This window comes from Neodiprion fabricii, chromosome 3 (assembly GCF_021155785.1).
Source record: "Neodiprion fabricii isolate iyNeoFabr1 chromosome 3, iyNeoFabr1.1, whole genome shotgun sequence".
NCBI classification, from domain to species: Eukaryota; Metazoa; Arthropoda; class Insecta; order Hymenoptera; family Diprionidae; genus Neodiprion; species Neodiprion fabricii.
The window spans coordinates 32,868,996-32,892,300 of record NC_060241.1 but is presented as its reverse complement, the minus strand read 5'-3'; the positions used below and the strand labels follow the sequence as shown (position 1 = coordinate 32,892,300).

At 37.9% G+C, this 23,305-nt stretch overlaps 1 protein-coding gene across 3 annotated transcripts; it reads right to left on the bottom strand.

Moving 5' to 3' along the window:
• LOC124177210 (alpha,alpha-trehalose-phosphate synthase [UDP-forming]) lies at window positions 1–23,305 on the bottom strand. Of its 3 annotated transcripts, XM_046559354.1 has the most exons (11): window positions 23,136–23,305; window positions 18,360–18,465; window positions 14,183–14,339; window positions 6,610–6,774; window positions 6,074–6,302; window positions 5,636–5,952; window positions 5,185–5,558; window positions 4,765–4,956; window positions 3,729–4,065; window positions 3,323–3,616; window positions 1–3,053 (listed from the first exon to the last, which is right to left on the bottom strand). In XM_046559354.1, exons 2-11 carry the CDS (start codon window positions 18,434–18,436, stop codon window positions 2,802–2,804), a joined length of 2,394 nt encoding a protein of 797 aa, XP_046415310.1. In that variant the 5' UTR covers window positions 18,437–18,465; window positions 23,136–23,305; the 3' UTR covers window positions 1–2,801. The 3 variants fall into 3 exon arrangements, with proteins under 3 accessions (XP_046415310.1, XP_046415308.1, XP_046415309.1); XM_046559352.1 differs by lacking the exon at window positions 23,136–23,305 and having other exon boundaries at window positions 18,360–18,762; XM_046559353.1 differs by lacking the exon at window positions 23,136–23,305 and having other exon boundaries at window positions 3,729–4,056; window positions 18,360–18,761.

The window sequence follows — 23,305 nt, the reverse complement described above, 5'->3', positions numbered from 1 at the left end:
TACGAAGTAGATACGTTCCTTTATTTTTATTTCCATTTTTCATCTTTCACAAGTATTATAGCAAGTAGCATTTCATTACAGCGTAAGTATAAAATACCGGGCCACTTTCACGGCAGGCAAACGCGATACAACGTGATTCAGCCTTATCAGTTTTTTTCTTTCTACTTTACTTTATACACATTCTTACTAACAGCCTTTTTGAGAACAACACCTTAAAACAGAAGTTATATAAATCATCAAAAACTTTGACATGCTATATAAAATATACTTGTCGAAAACTTACTTGCGAAATTCGAGAGCACACCAAATTTACTTTCACGCTATACTTATTTTCAAGTTTCTAAACATTCTCCAACTTTTTGTTGAATACAATTTTACGAGGATAGATTACCTTTGGTGTCCCTACACTTATACTACATTACTTTTTCACATCGACTGCAAATTGACAACTGTAATAACTTAATCGCGGATTTTTTTGCTATGGGAGTGTAGTGAATAAAAATTGACTGATAATAATCATTATTACTTTGGCATAAGAGCATTGGATTCAATTTCCCGAGCCATTATCAAAAAATTGATCGGATTATTTGTACTTTGATGATACGTCAAGGAACTTTCGATACACATTGATTGACAGTAATTTAATTCTTACAATTATTTGAACGCACCGATCGAGTGGTTCGAGCGGCGTGACGTTTTCTTTTTTACAAATAATTTTGCAATTTTTATTCATTAAATGGATTGCTTCAATATTTAGAAACATCTTGTTTTTACAAAAACTGACAAGTTGCTCAATAAATGTAATGTAAAAATGAGCTAAAAAATTTCTGACTTCCGGCTTCTCAGCGTGTAATGAATAAACTCCATATTTATGGATTCTTTATTGACTAGTAGTGATAACTGACTAATAAATACGCCTGGAAATACGAGATTGCGGTTATTAGCCTTATACTCAGTAGCTTTCAAATTACTATCATTTAAGTGGACTAAAATCTACATTTGAATGCTAAATACTAAATAACGATAAACGCAAAACAAAGTAGCGAGTAACAGAAAAGACCAAATACAAGTTGCTCTGATTTCGTACTTGAAAAATGAAATTCGTTTTAAGATCGAAAGTTATGAATTATACGTATTTACCCTAATTTGACATAGAACCTATTTGAAACAGACACAGAAATTTCGAATTTACTATACAAATTCGGGCTAAAGGTCCGTTCACAAATGTGCGACATTAAGATCGAAATTTTCACACATTGATTTCTACGCAACTTGATCTTCCTTTTTTCTGTTTCAGTTTATGATGCCTTGAAGTATTGATTCGTTTCTTTTTTTTTTTTTTCTTTTTTCTTAAATATTTTGCTTGTTTCTCGTTGAATGTTTATTTGGATTTTTCCGTTTACTTCTTCTCGTAAACTTTAGTGTGAATGTTTTGAAGAACGTACAAAGATATCGATGTAAAAATACCTAAAAATATATTCCTTTATTTCTTGTTTCTACGGTTTTGCATAATTTCTTTACGGCCATATACCATCTTTGATTATTGCAAAAATAATGATATTTTAACGAGCAGTCTTGTCGGTATAAAAATTCTTGTGATTATATTTGATAATACTCTGTGTTCTCTCGATCAATATTCAAGAATAAAATTGAAATCTAGAATATTTAAGCTGAGCGTTTAAGTCTGCACAATGAATCACGCGATGTTCAACCAACTGAGCTGTAATGATCGCATAGTACGTATCTGACAAAATCTACGTATCTAGTATGGCATCGGAACGTATAAAACGCGTGTTACTGTTCCAAAACTATTTGTGCAACTTGCTACTCCGTTTCCAAGTCCGAACTCGTGACTCCATCATAAATGTTGACAATTACGATTCAGGAGGGAGGAAAAAAATAAAAACAAGGAAGATTTTAATCGGCACGTTGTGCAACATTACGAATAATTTCAGCCATTGGCTTTGTATCTTACATAGGTGACAATAACGACGTAAATTTAAATTTACAGAGAATGAATTTTCGCGTATATGGCACATGCGGAAAAAATTAATACATCAATTGGAATTTAGTCTTTAAGCTAGATGAAAAAAAAAAAAAAACGAAAACAAATACTTTAAATTTAACCCTTGGTCAGGAAATAATTTACTTGTTGATTGGGCAGTTGCGCAAATCCACTGTTGCGGGGCGCTTCATTCCAACTAAAGTGAATTTTTTCGCTCTCGACCAAAATCTTGACTTTACTCATCAATCGTTTGAATACTTTCTTTCGTGTTTGTCAAAACCATTCGTTCGCAAAACATGAGAAAATTAGGAATGAAACTTGGTGGGAATCGTTTCACATACGTGATCCTTAAATTGACGCAAACATAATCTCGAAGATAACAGAATTCAGGTTTCAGGATGGCTGGTTGATTTACATTGACCACTGGACGATTGCAATAGGCTGGAAGAATTGATCGAGTGTTTGATCGATACGAACGGTCGCAATTATACACCTTCGATAATTCAGTGACATACAATTACAGCACGGAAGAAAAAATCTGCGAAGGACACGGCGAACATCGTCATTTTCCTAATAACAGGTAGGTATGTTCGTCAGAAAAATTGATTTTCGAACTAATAGATCGCTGTAAATGAAGTGAAATACGGATGACCGTTGCTCGCTCGCTGCGTCCGGTGCCATCATTACAAATTTACACATATAGGTATTATATAGTTGCGAGGACACGATAATAATTATTACAGACTACTCTCATCGTTTATAGCAGAGCGACACACGAGTCCGCGACTCACGACGACTACGCTACCTGTTGCTCGATTTTCTGTTTTTCTGGCGACGTGAATGACATCTCCATAGCAATGCCGGTGCTTCCTCGCCGGAATCTTGATGATATATCTACGCTGTTGCGTGGTTTGCGTCTGCTCAAGTGCCTCTCGACCCACTTCAGCATCGTCAACACCGAATCCGTGCTCGGAAGACGTCGTTCTGCTGATGTACGAATTATGTGCGACGAAGCCACTCGGAAAGTCGCCGCCATACCTTTTAATGCCTGTACAAACCAGTTCAACAATATATCTTATTGATAGACTTTTTCGCCGTTTGGCAGAAAGCAAACTCGATTTTGAGACATCGTTTAAATGTTATACTATACGACCAATGTTGAAAAATTTCAAGGTCGTTAGATTCAGCTCATGCTTGGAAGCAGTGTTCGCTTTTCGTCAAATTTTTTTTACGCCGATGAATGATGATGGATAAAAACATCTGTAGCTCAACTACCAGCATGCATGTGCACTAGGTTTCCCGCGCTATAAAACACACCTTCATGGCGTCTTCGTCGGTCGCGTCGTCACCCGCGTAAATGATCCTGATCCGTTCGCTCCAGTCGAGACCAAACGCAGTTCTCAGTATGTAGATAGATGCACGACCTTTGTTCCACTCTACCGGGGGCTTAGCTTCTATCGCGCAATGAGCAGCACAAGCTTTGAACCCAGCCTCTTCTATCAATTTTCTGGCCTGCTCAACCATCTGAGGTCGGCTCTCCATCGGCGCCTCTCGATAGTGGAAAGTCAGTAGAGCCCCTTTGTTTTCCACCCAGGCACCTTCGTTGCAAACCTAAAACAGTACTTATTGCAACTTGATGCGAGTCAAATGTAGTCGTTTTCACATGTATTGCATAAGCCTAAGCTAAGAAAAGAATAACCGCACGATTGGAAATACTCTTTACCTGATCCTGTAAACTCTGCATCAAACCGGCAACTTTGCCTTCAAACTCGACGGGCATCGGATGCACGAATTTGCTTCCATCCGGATGTAATATCTCGAGTCCGTGATTTCCGGCATAAGTAATACCGTCGATCCCCACCATGGACTTGACGTTGTTCACGTTTCTGCCACTGATGATAGCGATGTAGACGTCCGACATGTTGGACAACCTCTGAAGGACGTTCTTTGTCTCTAAAGGTAGGATGGCCAGGTCGGGATGAGTCGCTATCGGAGCCAAGGTACCGTCGTAGTCCAGGAGGAGGGCCAACTTGTGATTATCGCCAATATACCTAGGGGACATGCGCCATCACTGGATCGTTACCCGGCTTTCATCATGAGTCAGGTCGCGGCACAGCACGGGCCCGCCACGTTAGAAGCAGTTAGCTGCCCATTTCCGTAGCAAATTTAAATCTCCCTGCATCGTTCGGAAGTACGTGCAGGTGCAGGGAGGCCATTTGTATACTTGTTCTTACCGAGTGGTCCCCAAACACGGGTGAGATACCATGCACCTCTCATTTGACTGAGAAATTTAAAAGACCCCGCGTAGGCATTGCCTTCGCAGTGACGTACCCAAACTCATGCGTTTTATCAAGTTTTTTTAATAAATATTCCCACATCAACTGGACCTCGATAAACGAGGATATCGAAAACATGTATCTCACGATAGTAAAACACAGCTCTTTACCCTGCAGAAAGATGAGGATAAACGAATTTAGAAAGTGAATATCAATATTACCATGACACCGTTCGAGCAACATATAATATCATTGCAATCCCCTCTTACACATTCGTTTTCTTCTCCAGATGGTCCGAATCATTCGATTGACAAAAGTCCTCATCTTGCTATTGAACAATATTTATGCGACAAAGAGAAAAACGACATCCACAAAATGTCGGCTAAACATTTCATTGACTTTGCAGTGTTAGATATGTGTGCCCTCTAGCACATGCGCTGGCTGGGCCCAGTCATGCACAATTCTCCTGTCTATGGTACCTACTTGCTCAAATAATCGTCGAAGTCGTCCATGGTAACTGGGTGCATGGTCGTCGCACCTACGGCGTCCCTCTCTTCGAGCGAGCCCATTACTTGAAGGAACGACTTCATCCAGTAATTCACGTCGTAGATTCTCTCCCGACGACGAAGATGATTCATACGAAGGGTACGCTCGTCTTCCGGCATCGTCAGAGCTCTGAAAGTCACTTTTATCGTCATTGTGTTGTATAATAAAATATACGTATATACAGTACAATACAAGGATACAAATTTGTAAATGACATACGTTAAACACAAACAAAATTCAAAATGAATGCGCGGAATCAGCAATAAGCAATGTACCACTTTAAGATGCGTCAAGGAGACAGATGCACTCCCCTTTTCAACGTCAATTCAAATGGTTATAAAGGATATTACAACATACCTGTGTATCACCTCAGCCGCCTCGTCGATTTCGTATGGATTGCAGATGAGAGCTTCGTGCATCATTTCACCAGCGCCGGCGAAGGGTGAAACAATCAAGACACCCGGAGGCACCTTGATTTGACATGCGACAAATTCTTTCGCCACAAGATTCATACCATCGCGCAAAGGTGTGACAAGTGCGACCGCGGCTTCTCTGTAAAAAGCGGCCAATTCTTCTTGGCTAACGCATCCATAGATATATCGAATTGGCGACCAATTTGGTGTCGTGAATCGACCGTTGATACGTCCCACCAATTGATCCATCTCGAGTTTCAAGTCCTGGTATTCGCGCACGTCCGTTCTCGATGGGACAGCGATTTGAAGCATGGTTACCTGCGTGAAATCGTTGTCAAAATTACAATTTATGCACAACTTTTTGTTCCTGAATGTACTCATGCGATTCTTCATACCTGCTCTCTGTGTTGAGGATGTTTTTCCAATAGCATCTCGAAGGCTTTTAACCTGTGCACCAATCCCTTGGTGTAATCGAGACGATCGACACCCAGGACTATTTTTTGATTGGTAAGCATAACCTTCGGCGCACTTTCGGATAAAGCAACGAATCTGTCGAAGGGGATTCCGATCGGCAGAGGCCTTACACGAACTGTTCGACCACCATGTTCGACGAGGAGATTTTTGCGGTCGACACGACAGCCGAGACTCCTTTGACAGCAGTCGACGAAGTTTAAACAGTAGTCCTGGATGTGGAAACCGACCATATCACAGCCTAAGTGAAAGTAATTTTAGAAAAGCAACGGATTTACGAGGTCGAATTTGATTTCAGTTCAAACTTGATGTCTTTCAGTCGTATCCAATAGAATACAAGTCATTTTGTGGGTCATTCTTACCGAGCATTCCTTGGAGTATTTCATCAGCCCATGGAAATAGCCTGAAAATATCCCAAGGCGGGAATGGAATATGAAGAAAGAATCCCAATTTCAACCTGAGATTTTTTTCTTCGGCGGACTGTCTGATCCAATTTGCGGCCAGCATCAAGTGATAGTCGTGGACCCAGACCAAAGGTGTTCCATTAGGTTGCCCGGACTGTTCTTTGTGAATTTTTTCGAGGGCGTTAACCTGAACAAATGAATTTCACAGGGTGAAATTGGATTACAAAAAAAAGAAAAGAGAATAAACAATCAAGGGTACAATGTAGAGTCGAAAAAGCAGGCGCCAAACAAATGTTGACAAGAGATGTAAAGAACATGAAACCCAGCATAAAACGTTTTTCTACTAACGGATATGTAACCGTTTGACTGACACCAGATTATTGAATTGCAGATATAAATGGAAGGTGCTGTTGTAATATTTACACATTTTCGTATTCGCTTTTTTAACTGTGCTTACAACTTAGAGTGATTTATAATCAGATCAAAGGACCTACGCTTTGAGCAGCAAACTCTTGATTGACGGTGGCATAAGCACGCCAATGATCAGCAATGAAAGTTGCCCGGTCGGGCATGGAGTGAAACAGTGGCCAAAAAGTACCATTGCAGCACCCGTTGTAGTAGGAATCGAATACTGTTGGATCAACGTGCACTGCGACGACCTGCAACCAAGCGATAAGTGTAACAATACCAAGTAAATGATAAAAAGAAAAAAAAGTACGCGAGTAATAAACTCAGAAGTTTCGGATCGAGTGACGTTTACTCGAAACGTTTTCAATTCCTTTTATCCTTATTTCTGAAGCAATCGTTTGCCCACCCCTTTGCAAGTCAAGAACTCTTGGGAAATATTGACCATCGGACGGAGGGCGATTGTATGATTCATTACACGCTGTAATATCGCACTCTCAAACAACTAGACAAAAAGACAAATAAAAGAGCCAACTTTATAGTAAGAAACATGAAAATATGATGAAGAAAACTTTATAATCGTTTTCATTGTAAATCGTGCAAAGTCCGTCTGTGATTGGATTTTGATCCCATCGAGCCCTCGGTGTAATAACTCACTCATTCTCATTGGCAAACAACTTATATTACCGTTATCTCAGCACTCTTTTTGTTCAGATTTTAAAATAAGCAGGATAAAAAAAAAAAAAAAATTAGAAAGAAAACACACCAGACCATGCTTGCTTATTGACGCAAATGACTTGACTTTTGCGATAATGAAATGGAGTCTGCCAGAAATCAGCTGACCCTTCTGAATAAGCACAACTAGAAAATTTTTAAAAGATTTCACCAAACCTTGGTAGGATTCGAAGATTTATCCCTGAAAATATGTTTCCAAATATTCGTCATTCACAACATTATGCAGTTTAGATGGAAAGAATAACCAAACTATATAATGAAACCAATAAATTATGTGAAAAACGATCATGCCTGATGGACAGCAGTCTCCTAAAACAATCTCTAAAAAAATGGTTGAAACTGGCTGTTTGACGGAAATCATATTTGGGTTACATTCTATAATTGATGCTAGTGACACAAACTTTTTCTTTTGGTGAGTAAATATTTTCGGCGAGTCTCATCGAACGATCGATCGAAGGTTTCGCAAAACTAAAATCTACGCATTTATTTAGTTCTTGAATATACTGTCTGAAGCCCAATGAATTTGTAAATTAGCTGGAAAAGGAACAAAGCGACCGCTATTTATGTCTCAAAGATAATTCTTGAGCGTCTTAGGTTTTCCACTACGTATTTTATAACACTTAGATCACACTAGAGATTACTGATTGTGAAACGGGAACAGTCTTGATAGTTCAATGAGATCAATGGATGGCTTAAGTGTAACGAATGTTTATAACAAAAAATAAAAATGAATGACGCTATGTTGCAGATCAAGCTCAAATCACGTTCGTCGTAACGAAAGTCAGTATGCGTGATCAAATTAATGTTGCGGAATATTTATTTGCGGAAAAACTCCACCAATTTTATCTAACAACTGTTGAGTCGAAAATGATAATAAGCGTGAACGATATCGAAAAAAAGGGAAAAAAATAATTTATACACAGTTGTTTGTGCTAATAACGTATTGCGGTATTGCGATTAATTTTTCAGCAAAAATATTTACTGTCTTCAAGATAGTAATATGGGCTATCTCACCGAGCACAGTTGACTAATAAACGTAAGATTTGGATATTCTTTCTCGAATGAGCAAAACGCGATGCATGAGAACCTTGCAAGTTTTGCTTCTGTTTTTAAACCCCCAACTATATTGAGTTGTGTGATTGAGAAACGACAGCTTGGCAAATGAAACAGGGCCAATAATTATTCAGGCTTCATTGCGCAACGGTTTTACATTACCAACGCAGTCTTAACCCGATACTTCTCATTGTCACATAAATAATCCGCAGTTATTTTCGATTTCATTAACGTGAGCCGTGCAACAGTGTTCAACAGTGGCAGTAATAACGTTTCCGGTACAAATTTCGGTAGCCGATTCGAGGATGGTTCCATATTTTTCTCAAATGTTGTGCTTATTTGAATTCTCATGCTTATTCACGCATTGAAAAAACAACAAGGCACAGAAAATTTAAAGTGAATATTCACATATAATTTAGACATCAAGTCAAATGAATATTGTTTAATGGAATCATGTTTGACTACGCTATTTTTTCAAAATCACCAGTCCGAATCATCATATCATTTAATTAATGAACGCAAGATAACATTTTTTGATGTAAGATAGAAAATAGTTCAAATAAAACTTACCAAAAATTTAAATTGCTAAAAAAATTTCAACGGACGTTTGCCTTTATTTTTAAACGACTATAATTATTGACGCTCCACTCAAACGGACGATAATGTTGCGAAATTTGATTATTCTATTAACACGCATATATGCGTCGCCTACATTTGAGTATTACGAACGGAACGAAAGCATTTTTTTATTTTTTTTGCCATACAAGCGCGTACGCCTTTAGATAAAAGTAGTTCGCACGTCACTCGGACCGATAATCCCATGACCCCACCTCCTGGCTGCCTTTAGACATCAGCGTTGATGTCCAAAATGCTGAAGCGCGATACTGAGCGATGCTAGTATAAATTCAAGCTCTTGCCAGTTAAACGTTGGTTCGACACGAGCTTCCGAAGCGATCATCAATTCAGTCCAAGAAAAAATACGATATAATTTCTTGAGGAAGTTATTCAAATATTGGATAATAAGACAAGTATACATATAATATAAGGTAACGATTATTATTGGCCAACGAATCCTGTTCATTGATTTACTTTTGAGCAAATCGTAGACAGCTGGTAGGTAAGTCTACGATTATTGTTTCAAGTAAAAGTATTAAGACAGTGCCTCAGATCTTTATCGTATACCCAAAATTAGAAGAAAGAACGACAGCTTGAACGCTTATTGTACGTATATATATATATATATATGAATATTTGTACTCTGCTGATAGCGACAATTTCATCCTATTGTACGAAGATGTATTAGGTAAATAAATCGGTCGCAATACCAGGATTTCAATCAGTGGGTAGATATACAGTTGAGATAAGCTGTCTTTCTAATCAGCAGAGAGTCCTCATTAGAATGGGGGGAAAAAGTGGGGGGAAAAAAAATATTTCTCCAAAATATCGAGAGTATAATTTACCTATATATGTCGTCCGAAGTCTAAATAAAAAGAATATCTTCACGCGTGGGCCGAACACCTAATTCACACGAACAAAGCGAACTTTTCTTTACGAGTGATTAGAATCACGATAAACACGAGAACTTCACGTGTTTGACGCATGTTTTCGTAAATAGTGTCATGTTTGACTATATAACTATCCTTGGTGATTCAGACGTTGAATTCCCGATCTTAACTTACTCGTGTAATAATATAATAATGTAATTTAATTGAACAAATGATTTTTTTTTTTTTTCAAATCAAATTTGGTCAGACAAGATATAGTCGATAAATTTATTATTAGTTTGTTTCTTGAGAAACCGTTTCAAGTGAATTATGAATGAAAGAGACACTGAAATAACAGCGTATTTTGTAATAATTGTTGCCACACCTCATCTTATTTTTAAACTGAAACGATTCTAACTGTCACAAAGTAAATACGGTCAAACCATAAACAAAAATATATTGCGCCACCAACTAATACTCTCCCCGTGATAAAAAAAGTACACCATTTTTTTCCTTCGGCATCTGTGTATGATATAAAAATCGATTTTATCAGTATAAAAAAAAAAAAACAGTAAAAACAAAAAAGATTTACGCGCTAATTTTGGGACGATAACTTGGTTAGAAAAATTATACGGTCAAAGTGTAGGTAGAAATTGGTTGGCAAGAGTTACATTCCAAATTCCTCTTTCTTGACCTATTCTAACAATAAAAGATAAATAAAAGTCATTCATCCAATCCAAATATACACTCAACGACGTGATGCGATCATTGGCTGTTACGTTTTACGCTGCCTCGAGTCAGCCGCGTTAGCAAAATTGCATCCGGTGCCAAAAGCGTGAAACTCGCTTCATCTCGCCTCTGATCTTCTTGTTCCCGCGAACTACTTTGTGCAAATCCTGTACTGATCAGAGAACATCGAATCATGCGTGCCAGGTCCGCATTTTGGAGACACACGCATGACGATACACGTATTTGTTTGTGCACTCGGTGTTCACGTGAAAACCTATTTAAATATTTGCACACATGCTTTTAAAACGTTATCATATTTTATATCAATCTCAAGTACATGTAAGATGGGTATCTGATATACTATATACACATTTCACGATCGTTCCATCGTATAATGCGGATTAACGCTGCCGATGTTCTACACGGAGATTAGGTTTATGACCCTCCGGACTTTGGTATATTTATATCTTTTTCTCTCTCTATCTCTATCTCTAGTTCATCACGTGCAAAGTACCACGAATTTGTGAATTGGCGATAAAACAAAGAAACCTGAATTGAGTTAGGAAGTAAGAAGCCAATCACACGCTTTGCGCGACGAATATATCCTAGACAAGTCCTTAACCTTATCGGGTTATGACACAACCTGCAGTTAAACGGTTCAGGTGTTCAATTACGCTTAGACGATACAGCTTTATCGCGATCTGTATTAATTTTCCTCACAATGTCAATCCACGAATGAAAAAATTCGGATTATTTATGACATTACGTGTACGTATATCTCTTGCTACCAGTTGTAAACAAGACCGATCACTGGCCTTCGGTAAATAATCGATCCTCGACGGGTTTGTACGAATTCCTAAAGAAGCCTTGGTGTTACACCTTTTTTACTACGTATTTATATCGCATCTTTGTCAATCGTAATACCGAATAATGAGATTACGTACAACGGTGTTAGAACGGCATTTATGTCGATGCGGATATGGAATAAACTTAGGACGTTGAACAGGTGTGTGTTATACTAATTGTAAAACCGCCGCGGTGACTCATTAATACAATATACATGCAATCCCATGCTTCCACCATTTGTACGCCTAAATAAGCAAATAATTATGCATCTGTATTTTGCGTCAATTGTTTTTTCCGTCGTTCGAAGCTGTTTTAACGAATGTCATAAGCTCGTTTGTCAGGGATAACGGGTCTCGTTGTCAGTGACTCACCGAAGGTGGGACAGGTCGCCTCCTAGCAAGAGATCAGGCAGAATTGCGGAAGATTTTCGCACAGATTGGAGACGCGATGGTTCCACGTGTACGAGGCATGGACGATGCGTGAACACCGCGAAAGCGATTTCTCACCGATGCAGTTCCACGACGTGATGGGATTATGCAAGATATTCGCGGGTCGTGAAATTTCTTGTTGCATTCTTCGTTCATTTTTCAGCCACGTTATACCGACGTACAAAATATTTTTATCTTCTCGCGAGAATCTTGTTCGGAGGATCGATTACATCGATCAGATATACAGAATCGCGGAATATTTTATTCGACACTTTGATATCGGTTAATCGATACTTGATTATACTGCCGATGCGGTGGAAAATATTAAAATTGCTTAATTGTGGAGAAGTTAAGTTATACATGCATACGTATAAGTAATCGCGTCGAGCACTGTGCAATTAGGGAAACCTTGTTACTCTTAATATTATTGTAAAAAATTGAAGTAGGCGTGCCGCATATTAGAGAACGTAGTGAGAAAAAAAAAATAAAAAATTTGCCCAAAATTATACGTATTTATCGCGCCTTGCGAAATATTCTTGGCGAAAAAATATGAATATAACCGAGTAGGTGCGGTAGTAAAAATTATTATTGTATACTATGATTAACAATGTTGAACCTAACGATCGTACACAAAAGTACAGTAATTCTGTAATTATTTGTTCAAACTAGTATGCTCATATTTGCATGATACATGGTCGGAACGGAGAAAGGATTTGTTGGAATTCACATCAAGTATATGTATAATGTAATAAAGATTCTGCAGTCGAAAAACAAAATCAGTTGCGCCGAATATATTTTTCACTTGATTCAAATGTGTTGCGTATTATACTTGCGGACGTAAATTATCGTACAGACTGATATTTGTTTCCTTCTTGTTTTCTCCCAAAATACATGCGATATTTCTGTCAAACAAAAAGAACAGTCGTTTCGCCATAATAAGTTTCGTTCACGATCAGTCGAATAAATATTATTTACCGCAAGAAATCCTTTCCTTCCGCATGTGGTAAGATCAGTTGACAATTGCGTAAACAACGATAGTTATTTGTTTTTTTTTTTAATCTTCTTTTTAAACATCAATCGATCAAATTTGGGTAAAAATATGATAATAGTAAAAACTAAAAAATTATCCCTTAGTCGTGCAATATGCTGGAAGAAATCTCAGAGACTAAATAATTATTGTTTCAGTGCGGATGTTTGCAAAAGAAATCATAGTTTAAAAAGTCTTGACACAAAGATCGCGACGTAATAAATCATCGTCAGAGAAATAAAATCATAAATTTTTGTTTTTGATTGATTCAATAACAGCTGGCGCGCAGCTATAATATCTTGATTTCGTAATATCACCATGCTGATGGATGTTTCATTGTCAAAGCGAGCATCTTATCAAAAATATTTAGGTCAAAGGATGCTTATAATCACGTTATCTCGATACCGGTTGTTAATTAGTTTTAGCAATTTTCCAACAGAAGAGAGTTTCAATCGGGTAGGCTGGAGTAGGCGCGTAAAAAGATCTTTACTGCACTTACATTATACGTAAATTTACGATAATACACGAGTCACGTCTGTTATTCGTACGATTCTTTTCTCTTATCTATTTACGTCGATTCACAGAGCACCGCGTCACCCTCATCAGCAGAGGTTGTGCTTTTAATAGCTTCATTAATCGAGTAATATTATTGCAAAACAATGAGTATATAACACACGTGCATCGCACACGATATAATAAAATATATACACACGTATAATATGTTATATAGACGTAATTTGAGGTCAGACTTTCAGATAAATAAAATACGGATTGGCAATATCCAAATATTTGTGAAGATTATATGCATACACACATGCGTATATTGTGTGCATATACGTGTGCATATGACTCAAAACTTTCCTGTGACGCATATAATATTGCAACTCGAGTTGCAAAACACATTTAACGTTTGTGTAGCTGCGGTAGGAGAAAAAAAGTAAAAAAAAAAATTCACTAAAAATACGACGAAGGAAAATAAGAAGCAAAAAAAGGAAGCAAAGATATTCACAAATCTCTCTCTCTCTCTCTCTCTCTCTCTCTCTGAGACCGAGTTAAGAACCGCGTACAAGGAGAAATTAGTATCACGTTAAACATAGTAACGTTATGATAACGATTTATGAGAAAAAATCGTTATTTCGCGACTTTGGAGTTGTTTGAAATTCGGTAAACCGTAAGAAAGCAAGACGTACCAATGTTTTGAAACCTTAGTTGCTTCAGTAATTGTAAAAATAAGAAAACAGTAATTTTCCCCCCAATCTTTCATTACGATAACGTTTACAAACTTCAATCTCGTAAGTTAGCCCCCACTGTTTAAACAAAGGCTGAGTAATCGTGGCGATGAATTAATTCCGTAACTCACCTTGCTGGATAAAAGCCCTGCCGTTGGAGTACGATCATTCGGATCTGATTCGGGAATCTTTTCGGTCGGGTCATCCATGTGCATTCCAGGCCATCCTACCCACACGCCTCTTCCGTTTATTACCACTGGCGCTACGGCTGTAACGAGACCTCCGGCACTGGGGAACAATAATAACAATAATAATAATAATAATAACAACAATAACAACAAAGATAAAAATAATAATAACAACAACAAGGAATGCCAAGCGGTTGTTGTCCGATGTAACGTTAATACATCGATTCGTAACGTGAGATTTATTCGCTCGAGCGACAAGTCGCTAATGTAATTCATAACTGCAATATCGATAAACATAGAATATAACGTTGGGACGAATGACGGTCGGACGTCATGAATTAGTGATGTTTGCATGAACTTAACTTCCCCCCCCCCCCTTTTGCTCGAGCTTTTCCCTATATCAGCCGTAAATTGTCAGTGTTTGCGAACGATTGAGTTTTCAGTATTTGTGACGCGTCTGCAAATCTACCTTGGACATCTTATCGGTGTATGGCTATTTTTGCCAGATTATCTGTGTTATTGTATACTATAGTGTCATGTCTGCGGTAATCGTGAAAGGTGATAAGTCGAACCTTCCGTCGATGCGAAGCTGACAATGAGATAGGAGACGCGGCATCTGCAGCCCGACAATAACACAGGTCAACACGAATTTTCGACTTTAATAAAAGGGTATGAAATTTCGATAGATTTACCGATAGTTGGATGAAAAAAATATATATACGCCGTGAAAAAGTTTGCTTTTCTATCCAGGGGAACGGTTGAAGAGTATTTTAGAAAATCCATAGTTAAAATTTTTATTTATTCGTAACTCGGAACAAATATATTTATATGTAATTTTTATCAACTTTTACTGTCATATCAAATTACGAAATAGTGGAAAAAAGTTTGAAAGTGAACCCTGTTACTTTTTCTTTCATGTTCGTAAGTACTTTTTTTTCCCTAAACCCCAAATGTAGTCAACAATCATATTTTCGTTGCATTGGCCCTGATAACGTTGTTCGAAGTTCATAATATCTTCATGAAAACGTTTTCCTTGTTCTTTTGAGTACGCCTCTACGTTGTTCTCAAATTTATCTAAACGAGCATGCAGCATATGTACTTTTAGAGACATTCTGCAACCCATGGTTATAAAGTTTTTTAACATATTTTCAACCACATCTTGGTAATTTTCATCTTTGTTATTCCCTAAAAATCCAGAGACTACTGCTTTAAAACTGTTCCAACCTTTTTTCTTTTTTTTTTGGCTGTATTTTTAAATGTACCAGAACTATTTAATATTTCTACGATAACTGGAAAAAGGATGTATTATTATCAAAAGCACTACAAAAGCAAAGTTTATACGGAATGTGGGTACTTTTTCTTTATTTTGAAGCATAATGAAAAGACAAATCATAAAATAAATTTTAGGAAACGGACGAAAAATTTTTATGTAGTTGTGTAATTGACCCTCGCAAGTCGAACGACGTCACGAAATACATCACTCGTTATATTGAAGGAATAAGAACAGTACGAGAATTAAGAACGTATAATATTTATGCACATATAGTGTTTTCAAGTGTGTATAATGTGTGTACAGTAGATCCTGCGATACGTGTACGAGTGAATTTATAAACAAGTACACGTTGCTTATTCGTGTTTCCTAATCATTTAATCCGGCTGCTAATACACCTATATCTGTCTTATAGTTTACGACTAGCAATAATTGACTGGATTCCAGATCAAAACATTACGACTCTTGAGTTACGATTGTACGTATAAAATATACATATATATATATATATATATATATATACATATGTATTTACACGTAGTTATTATGCTGAAGAAGCTTGAATTTTGCATTTGCCAACAACGTGGTACTAGCGGACAAAACTGACAGAAGAGAATCTAGTCACGACTGTATCACGAATGATTTCCATAGGTCAAGAAAACATTCATAGGCAGTTGTTTGTCGAAAAAAATCTACTGAAAACAATCTACTTACCTAAGATTTTACAGTGAAGTCGCAGTTGCATAGAAGAAAAAGAGATAAGGAATATTGATCAAAGGCATGTGACGCATAGATCGTTCGAAAAGCAACTTTATCACTGGTACAGATAAAAGTTGGAATAAATCTCAGGGCCCATTGACCTTTCAATGATGCCTGTATATCGCGTATTATAACTGTGGAAAACTACGTGACAGATTTTATTAAGGGCTAGCCTTATCGCTGCAAGTCATGATGTTGTCGGCCCTTTGCCTGTTTGGCCTCGTTTGATTCTATAGGTATAGGACAGTTTTTACGACGTTGACGGAACAAAAAAAAAAAAAAAAACAAAAAGAAAAACAATCGGGCAATAGGGTATAAAGCAATTTATTAGGACATCCGTGCTATCGCTTTTATTCTTATTTATACTCTGTTTATTTCATGTAACGAAAAGCTTAAAGCCCATTTTTTAAAGAGATCAACGCAATAAACGAGTCACGTGGCCCGACCGGAGACGAAAATATAACTCAGTTTCTGACAAGATATCGGCCTTGGGAGGACATCGAGAGAAAGAAAAGAAACTAGAGATTGAAGGAGAGCGAGAGAGAGAAATATCAAGACTAGGTCAAGTAAGAATAGGTTCTCCAATGTCAAGAAAATTCGCGACCGCGTTCAAATGACGTTATCACCTTGAGGCGAGTACCTACTTCGCCATCGTGCATTTTCATTCTATGATGCAGCGGTTATCTAGATTTGAATCGACACAAGATGAACAATTAAGAACAGTGCACGGAAAGAGATATTTCCAGTTGAACACTGTTTTCTTCCTCATTGACAACGCAGTACGGATTGATTAACGAAAAGTAACTTCATTCACGAATAAAATCGATTATTTCTATCTCGATTATCATATTTATGTATCTTTGCCGAAAAATAAACATGCTGTCGAAGAAAAGTGTATTGCTTTGGCGTGGCTTTGCAAACTTTGTTAATTAATAGCAAACTCTGCGGCATATCGTGTGTTCGTTCAATATTACTTCAGCTTTAAAAGCTCTTTGGGCATGTAAGTATAGCTTCAAGCTTTGCGAGATGGGAAAAAGTCGAGTAATGTTTCAAATATATCTGTCACTTTTCACAAAATACACGTTCAAATTGAACATTCCCATCGTTGACGCACTCTGAAAGTCGAATTAAAAAATAATCTGTACGTGTCGCATTTTTTCTACACTGATCTGTAAAAAGTGAAAATAGGAAAAATTGTCTGAAACCATTTCGGTAACCACACTGCACTAGGTTTAAGCGAGCTTTTAGATAAATTAACAGTAAGACGAAAGTAGTTAGGTAGCCGGAAGGTAATGGTGATGTATTACCAAAGTAATTTCAACAATCGCACACTTCTACACGATTCCACTCGAGAAATTGGATTTTACAAACTTGGGACAACGTACTTCAGAGAGATCAACCCAAGAATCGAGCTTTCTACAACTTAAATTGGATTTCTCTTATTATCCACATAGTAAGTCAGTTGTAGTCTCCACATTACACGAGTGATTTGAAAAACTTTCATTTAAAATATTTTCTTGATTCACAACTGTCTTGGTCATATTTTCAGATCTACCGTTTAGTAGGTATAATACTACTTAGATTTGCAAATGTAATATTGTGAAAACTTACGGTAATTCCACTCATTGTCAGCAAATATATATAAATATTCATCGATCAACCCGTATTTTTAAATTTTCCCGAGTCTTAAGAAGATTACTCGATAGATAATAGTATTTGAATTATTGAACAGTAATGTTTTTGACAGTTAACAAAACACAAAACAGCCAAGTTGATTGATGAAACGGCGTCCCCTTTACGTTCCAATCTATAAACCGTTAGCAAAAACAACTACGTGACGAGAGTCGTTTTGTAATAAGATTAACCGAATTAGAACGAGACTCGAAATGTTTTTTTTTATAAAATCACTCGATATTAAAGAAAATTGATAAAATGACTTGATAATTTTATTGATCGTGTAAAAACTGATTGTGAAATTTGCGTGATATGTAATATAATTTTACACTGTGCAGCGGGTAATTGTTTGGGCTACCTTGATTGTAAAATAAAAAAAAAACGCCTCTGCGTAGAATAAAATCACTCTTGGCTTACCTGGCTTTCCTCTCGAGTTGACCACTGATTTCATTCCGTTTAAGAACAAACGGTAGTCTATTGCTGACGACGATCATGCTGCCGTTCGACGAAAAGCTGCCCGGCTCTGTAGTGGACATGACGAATCGTATCGGTTACAATTTTACGACGATAGATAATTAATAGCGAATATTACGACTCGCCGGAGGCGAAGCGACCACGTGTTTTACAAGGAACTGTTCGACGTTCGGTAATTGACGTAGCGAAAGAATACGTCCTGCGGTGATATACCCAGTGAATAATACTTGTCAAACATACATCGCGGCTACACCGACGGCAGTTTCGTTTCGAGTATATGATTCAAGTTTTTGAACTGCGGTTCAGAAGCGAGCCACAGTCGCACTGAAGTGACACCGCGATCAGCAGGCGCGTTTATTTGACTTAGCCGTACGGCGAAATGGTCCAAAGTACGCGCGTTGGGCCCCTATCAATGGGGGCCGCGACCTCAGAGCCTCTCTGACGCCACCCCGAAGGCCCCGCGAGCACTCGCGATCTCTCGTGAGGTTATCTCTACTTATCGCACAATTTTCTCATGCATACAACTGCAATGTATACAGGTTACGGTGTTTAAGAAGAAATAATTTACGATTTTTCGCCGTGAGACCCCCTAAAGAGTTTTTGTTTTTGGGTTTAAAGTGAGATTACGCGAAGAGACGAGCGTACCGCGTGATGTGGAAGATCGTGCTCATTTCATTTTTCACTTTTATTCACATATTTTTAAATCAGTGAAGCAACGGGTTATAGCGTTTCAGTTATTATTTCTTTCCTGATATTTATATTCAACGATTCGTAACACAGCGATATAGCAACCGGGAATCTTAGTCTCCTAAATTAAAAGTTTATGTTAAATTACAACTATTTCGTGAGATTGAATTAGTAATGAAAAAATTATCAGATCCACTTCTCAGACATCAACAGGAAACTTAATATTATACAAGTGTGGATCTTTTTATGACGTAAATTGATATTACAATTAATGTTAGTAATTAAAAAAAATTTTATTCACGATACTTTATAAATCTAAAAAAATGTATGCAAGTGTCAAATCAATTCGAGCGTGATCTTCCACATAACGTAGATCGCTCGTCTTTTGGCAGAACCTGTCTTTTAGCCTAAGCGAACATTTTATGGCGTGTCATTGTGGAAAATCGCAAATTATTTTTTTCTGAAACACCCTAATACAGTTATTAATAACCTACGGTGTACCGATTACGCTTAGGTAGACATCGGACTGCTACCCTAAATCATGCGTTCACCTCACTGTCAAAACAGACTCTTTCTATCTCTTCCCAATGGCGTATAAGTGCTGCAGTGTTTGACCGCCACGTTTTAGCGTGTTTTGTTTTTACTTGGAGATACATGAAGATTTTCGCTTCAGTGGAATAACGCTATTATGGATAATCGTCGAGTAATATAAGCAGTGATACAACTATTAATTAAATTTTACACACAACTGTATACTCTCGATTCTTGCCTCCTGAAAACACTTTTTTTTTCTTCTTCTTCTTCTTCTATTACTATTTTTAATTTAACTTAAAAAAAACTTTATCAAGAGTTCTTATCTGAATTCCCAAAGTTTGAATTAACGTACAAAGAATAATCTGTTAGAAGAATTTTCATTAGAGATTTGAATTTTCTCATTATACTGTTCTTGAAAGTTACAATTAGTGCGTATGTTCCGGGTTTGCCATACTTTATAAATGCAGAAAAATGGTGAGGTCAACGGGTGTTCAGTCCGAGGTGAATTCCCTCGCGTATAAAATGCATACAGACAAGACGAAATAGAAAGAAAACTTGCACGCACAATTGCGTAACCGCCGACTGTCCGTATAATAAAACATCAGTGAAGCGTTTTACGTTGTTCGAGAAATAACAAAGAAGAAAAATGTGCAACGATACAAAAATAAAGGCAATTAAAACTGTTTACAGTTATACACTTATTTAATAAGACCGACTAGAGCACACGCCTATCTTGTGATTGCCGCGATCCGAACCTGCCTCCTTGACATTTACTGCAGTGTTTACACGCCGTTGCATAAGCAAAATCGCGATGCGTCTTTAACGCGGATAGTGCGCTCATTACGAGCACCACGAAAGGCTCGTGCCATCCGAAAAACTATAAAAGACAGAGCATGAATGCGAGGAGAATTTTCGTGCAAAGACGAAGAGCATCATTGTAAGGTGAAAGCTTTACAAAATTTGTGAAACGCTTCCAATTCGGTAGAATTTTAGCGTACCTACGACATGTTGTCATGGAATAGGGTGGGTGCCGTTTCTTTTAGTTACGCTCCTGCTTTCGATGCGCACATCCCGTCTTTTTGCCTATATATGTACTATGTGCGCACGTATAATGCAACTGTATCACACGCGGCGAGACAGGCGCACGAAGCTTCGCTTTTTGTCAGACGTCGCGGCCGGGAGCCGTTTAAACGTAGCGTAGGATAGGTCAAGATTTGAGGCCGGCTGACTGGGCGAGAGTTGAGGTGTACGACTGGGTTCTCTTCATCGATTTCGTTCGTGGAAAGTAGACACCGGGGAAGAAGGGTGAGGCAATGATTTCGATCCTCCAACATTTGGCCATCTCGGCTGAACTTGAACCGGTTTTACCACTACCCTTTATATCCTGTGCTACGCTCAAACTCTGATAGAAACGGATCGATCCGTTTTTCGCACTCAACAATCTTTGGTACAAACTCGCGCCGATGAAGAGAAATATCGACTATGAATTGAATTTTTGTGACGATATAACAAAATCAAACAAGAAATGAATAAAATTGTTTATACATGAACTTACGTTTCGGTGTTCTGTTTTATCGACTTTTTTTATTTATTCAACAAAGATGGCACAAGGCCGCTTTACACGCGTGATTCGTATAATGATTCGAACGGAAGATTATATTATCAGTCCGAGTTTAATTTTCAAGAGTAATAGACGAATTGTTGATCCATCGTCGAGTGACGCGTTTGGTAAAGTCAAGTCCACAAAAAACAGTTTCGCAAATAGACAGAAAAAATGTTTTCGCTATCTCGGTGACAAGCGGTGAAAAATAGAGAAAAAAAAATAAATATATATTCTCTCAGCGTGTGATATAACAATATTTGACGGTCACAAAAACATGAAAATCATATTGACAAGCGTATATAATTGAAGAAGGACTTGCAAATATAGAAAACTCTTGAGAAATTAAGACGTCATCTATATTTTTTGTGCGGTATGTTAATGTTCACCGTTTTTATGCACCGAACATAGCAAACAATGAGAAACCACTTGTTAGTTGCCTCTGGCGTGCTGGATTGCGTTGTACGGCCTTGTTTGCGCGTTCGTAGGATTTGTTCGTTGGAAAATGAGGATTGAGCGACGTTTCTTGATTTGCAAAGCCGCAGCTTATAGGGCCGCAACCAGGCGAATACGTCTGTCTGATTGTGAGATTTATAAAATGCAGGTGCATATCCGGTTTCACGTGTAACCGCAGACGATTCGCTGAATGTAAACTATGGCGTTGGAGTGAGATGTGTGAATTGCGATAACGCCGGAAGACTTAATGGAGTGATTGTTGAGTCGGACAAAAGAATGCAATCGTTTATATTTAGCTTCGCAGCCTGGCCTGCGCAAAACTATGATGCATGTATATTGCGCATCACTTTGGCGAAAGTATTTTGCGCTGAATTTAGACGGTAGCGGCGGAAAGAACAAACACGCTTTTCACCAGCTTGTAAGGGTACAGTTTTCACCGAAAGCAAATCGCACAATTTGAATGCGAAAATACCTGTTAATTGTAAGATTCCAGAATACGTAAAGAGATAGCAAAAATTGACGTTGGTTCTAAATTTCGTCAAGAATGACGGGGGTTATTAATCCTCCAGAAGCTTTAGCGGACGCGGTTTTTAAACCGCAAAATCCCACCTTAAAAGCTCGTTCCCGACCTACAGTAAACACAAAAAATAGAAGATGAAATATTCGTTCAAATTTTTATCTAAATCGGTTAAACAATTATGGGTGGAATTCAACACGGCAAAGATATAAAAGAAAATTAGATTCACGTTGAAAAGTTATGTTGAACGTATTTTTTTTCTCTAAATAAATTAGTGAAAGCATTGTTCCCCTTGTGCGATATTTAGGCAGGAAAACAAACGACGCATTCACGATGCGCAATAAACTGACAGAATGAACGTCAGAATATGGATTAGGAATAAAATTTTTTGTCAAGTCATTTCGATTCGTCGACTGTGTAAAAACGCGTAAAAATAACTCAACACCGACAACACGAACGCAAAATATTTCCATCAGCGAATACACCTGATTGTGAGAGAAAGATTATCACAGGTCAGCGCATAAGATGATAAATTGCGAGCGTTTCGACGCGTTGTAAAATATTCCCAAATCCTCTTTACCGTCGTATCCGCGATATCGGAACTAATGTAATTACGTGTGTAATACAGTTTGCTGATAACCCAACGCCGCGATCAGAGCAAACAGCGTGTTAATCGGCAGCCTCTATACCCAGACTGACGCCGATAAGGCTTAATGCAATTTATAATCAGCACGATTCCCGTGTTGACGTTTAGCGTTATATTATACGGAAAGCGAGATTAATTAAAGGGACGTCAGAGGCGGACAGGCATTGTCGGTGTAAATTAGGCAGGTGCACGAGGTCTGATGCTGGGACCGTAGTTAGGAAAATTGTTGACGAACGATATACGTTCGTTCATACGGTAGACGGTAAACGAACGACTCACCTTAAATTGTTGGACTAGTTACACTGCGTCTAGGAATTACACACAAGTAAACAATCACCAATTATTACATGCAATTGTTCGTTCCTCGCGGAGCGAAATAATTGCGCGTCGCCGGCTACCGGCTTCAGTGTTTTTATATACCGGATGATCCTTCGAGAAGTTACCAACAG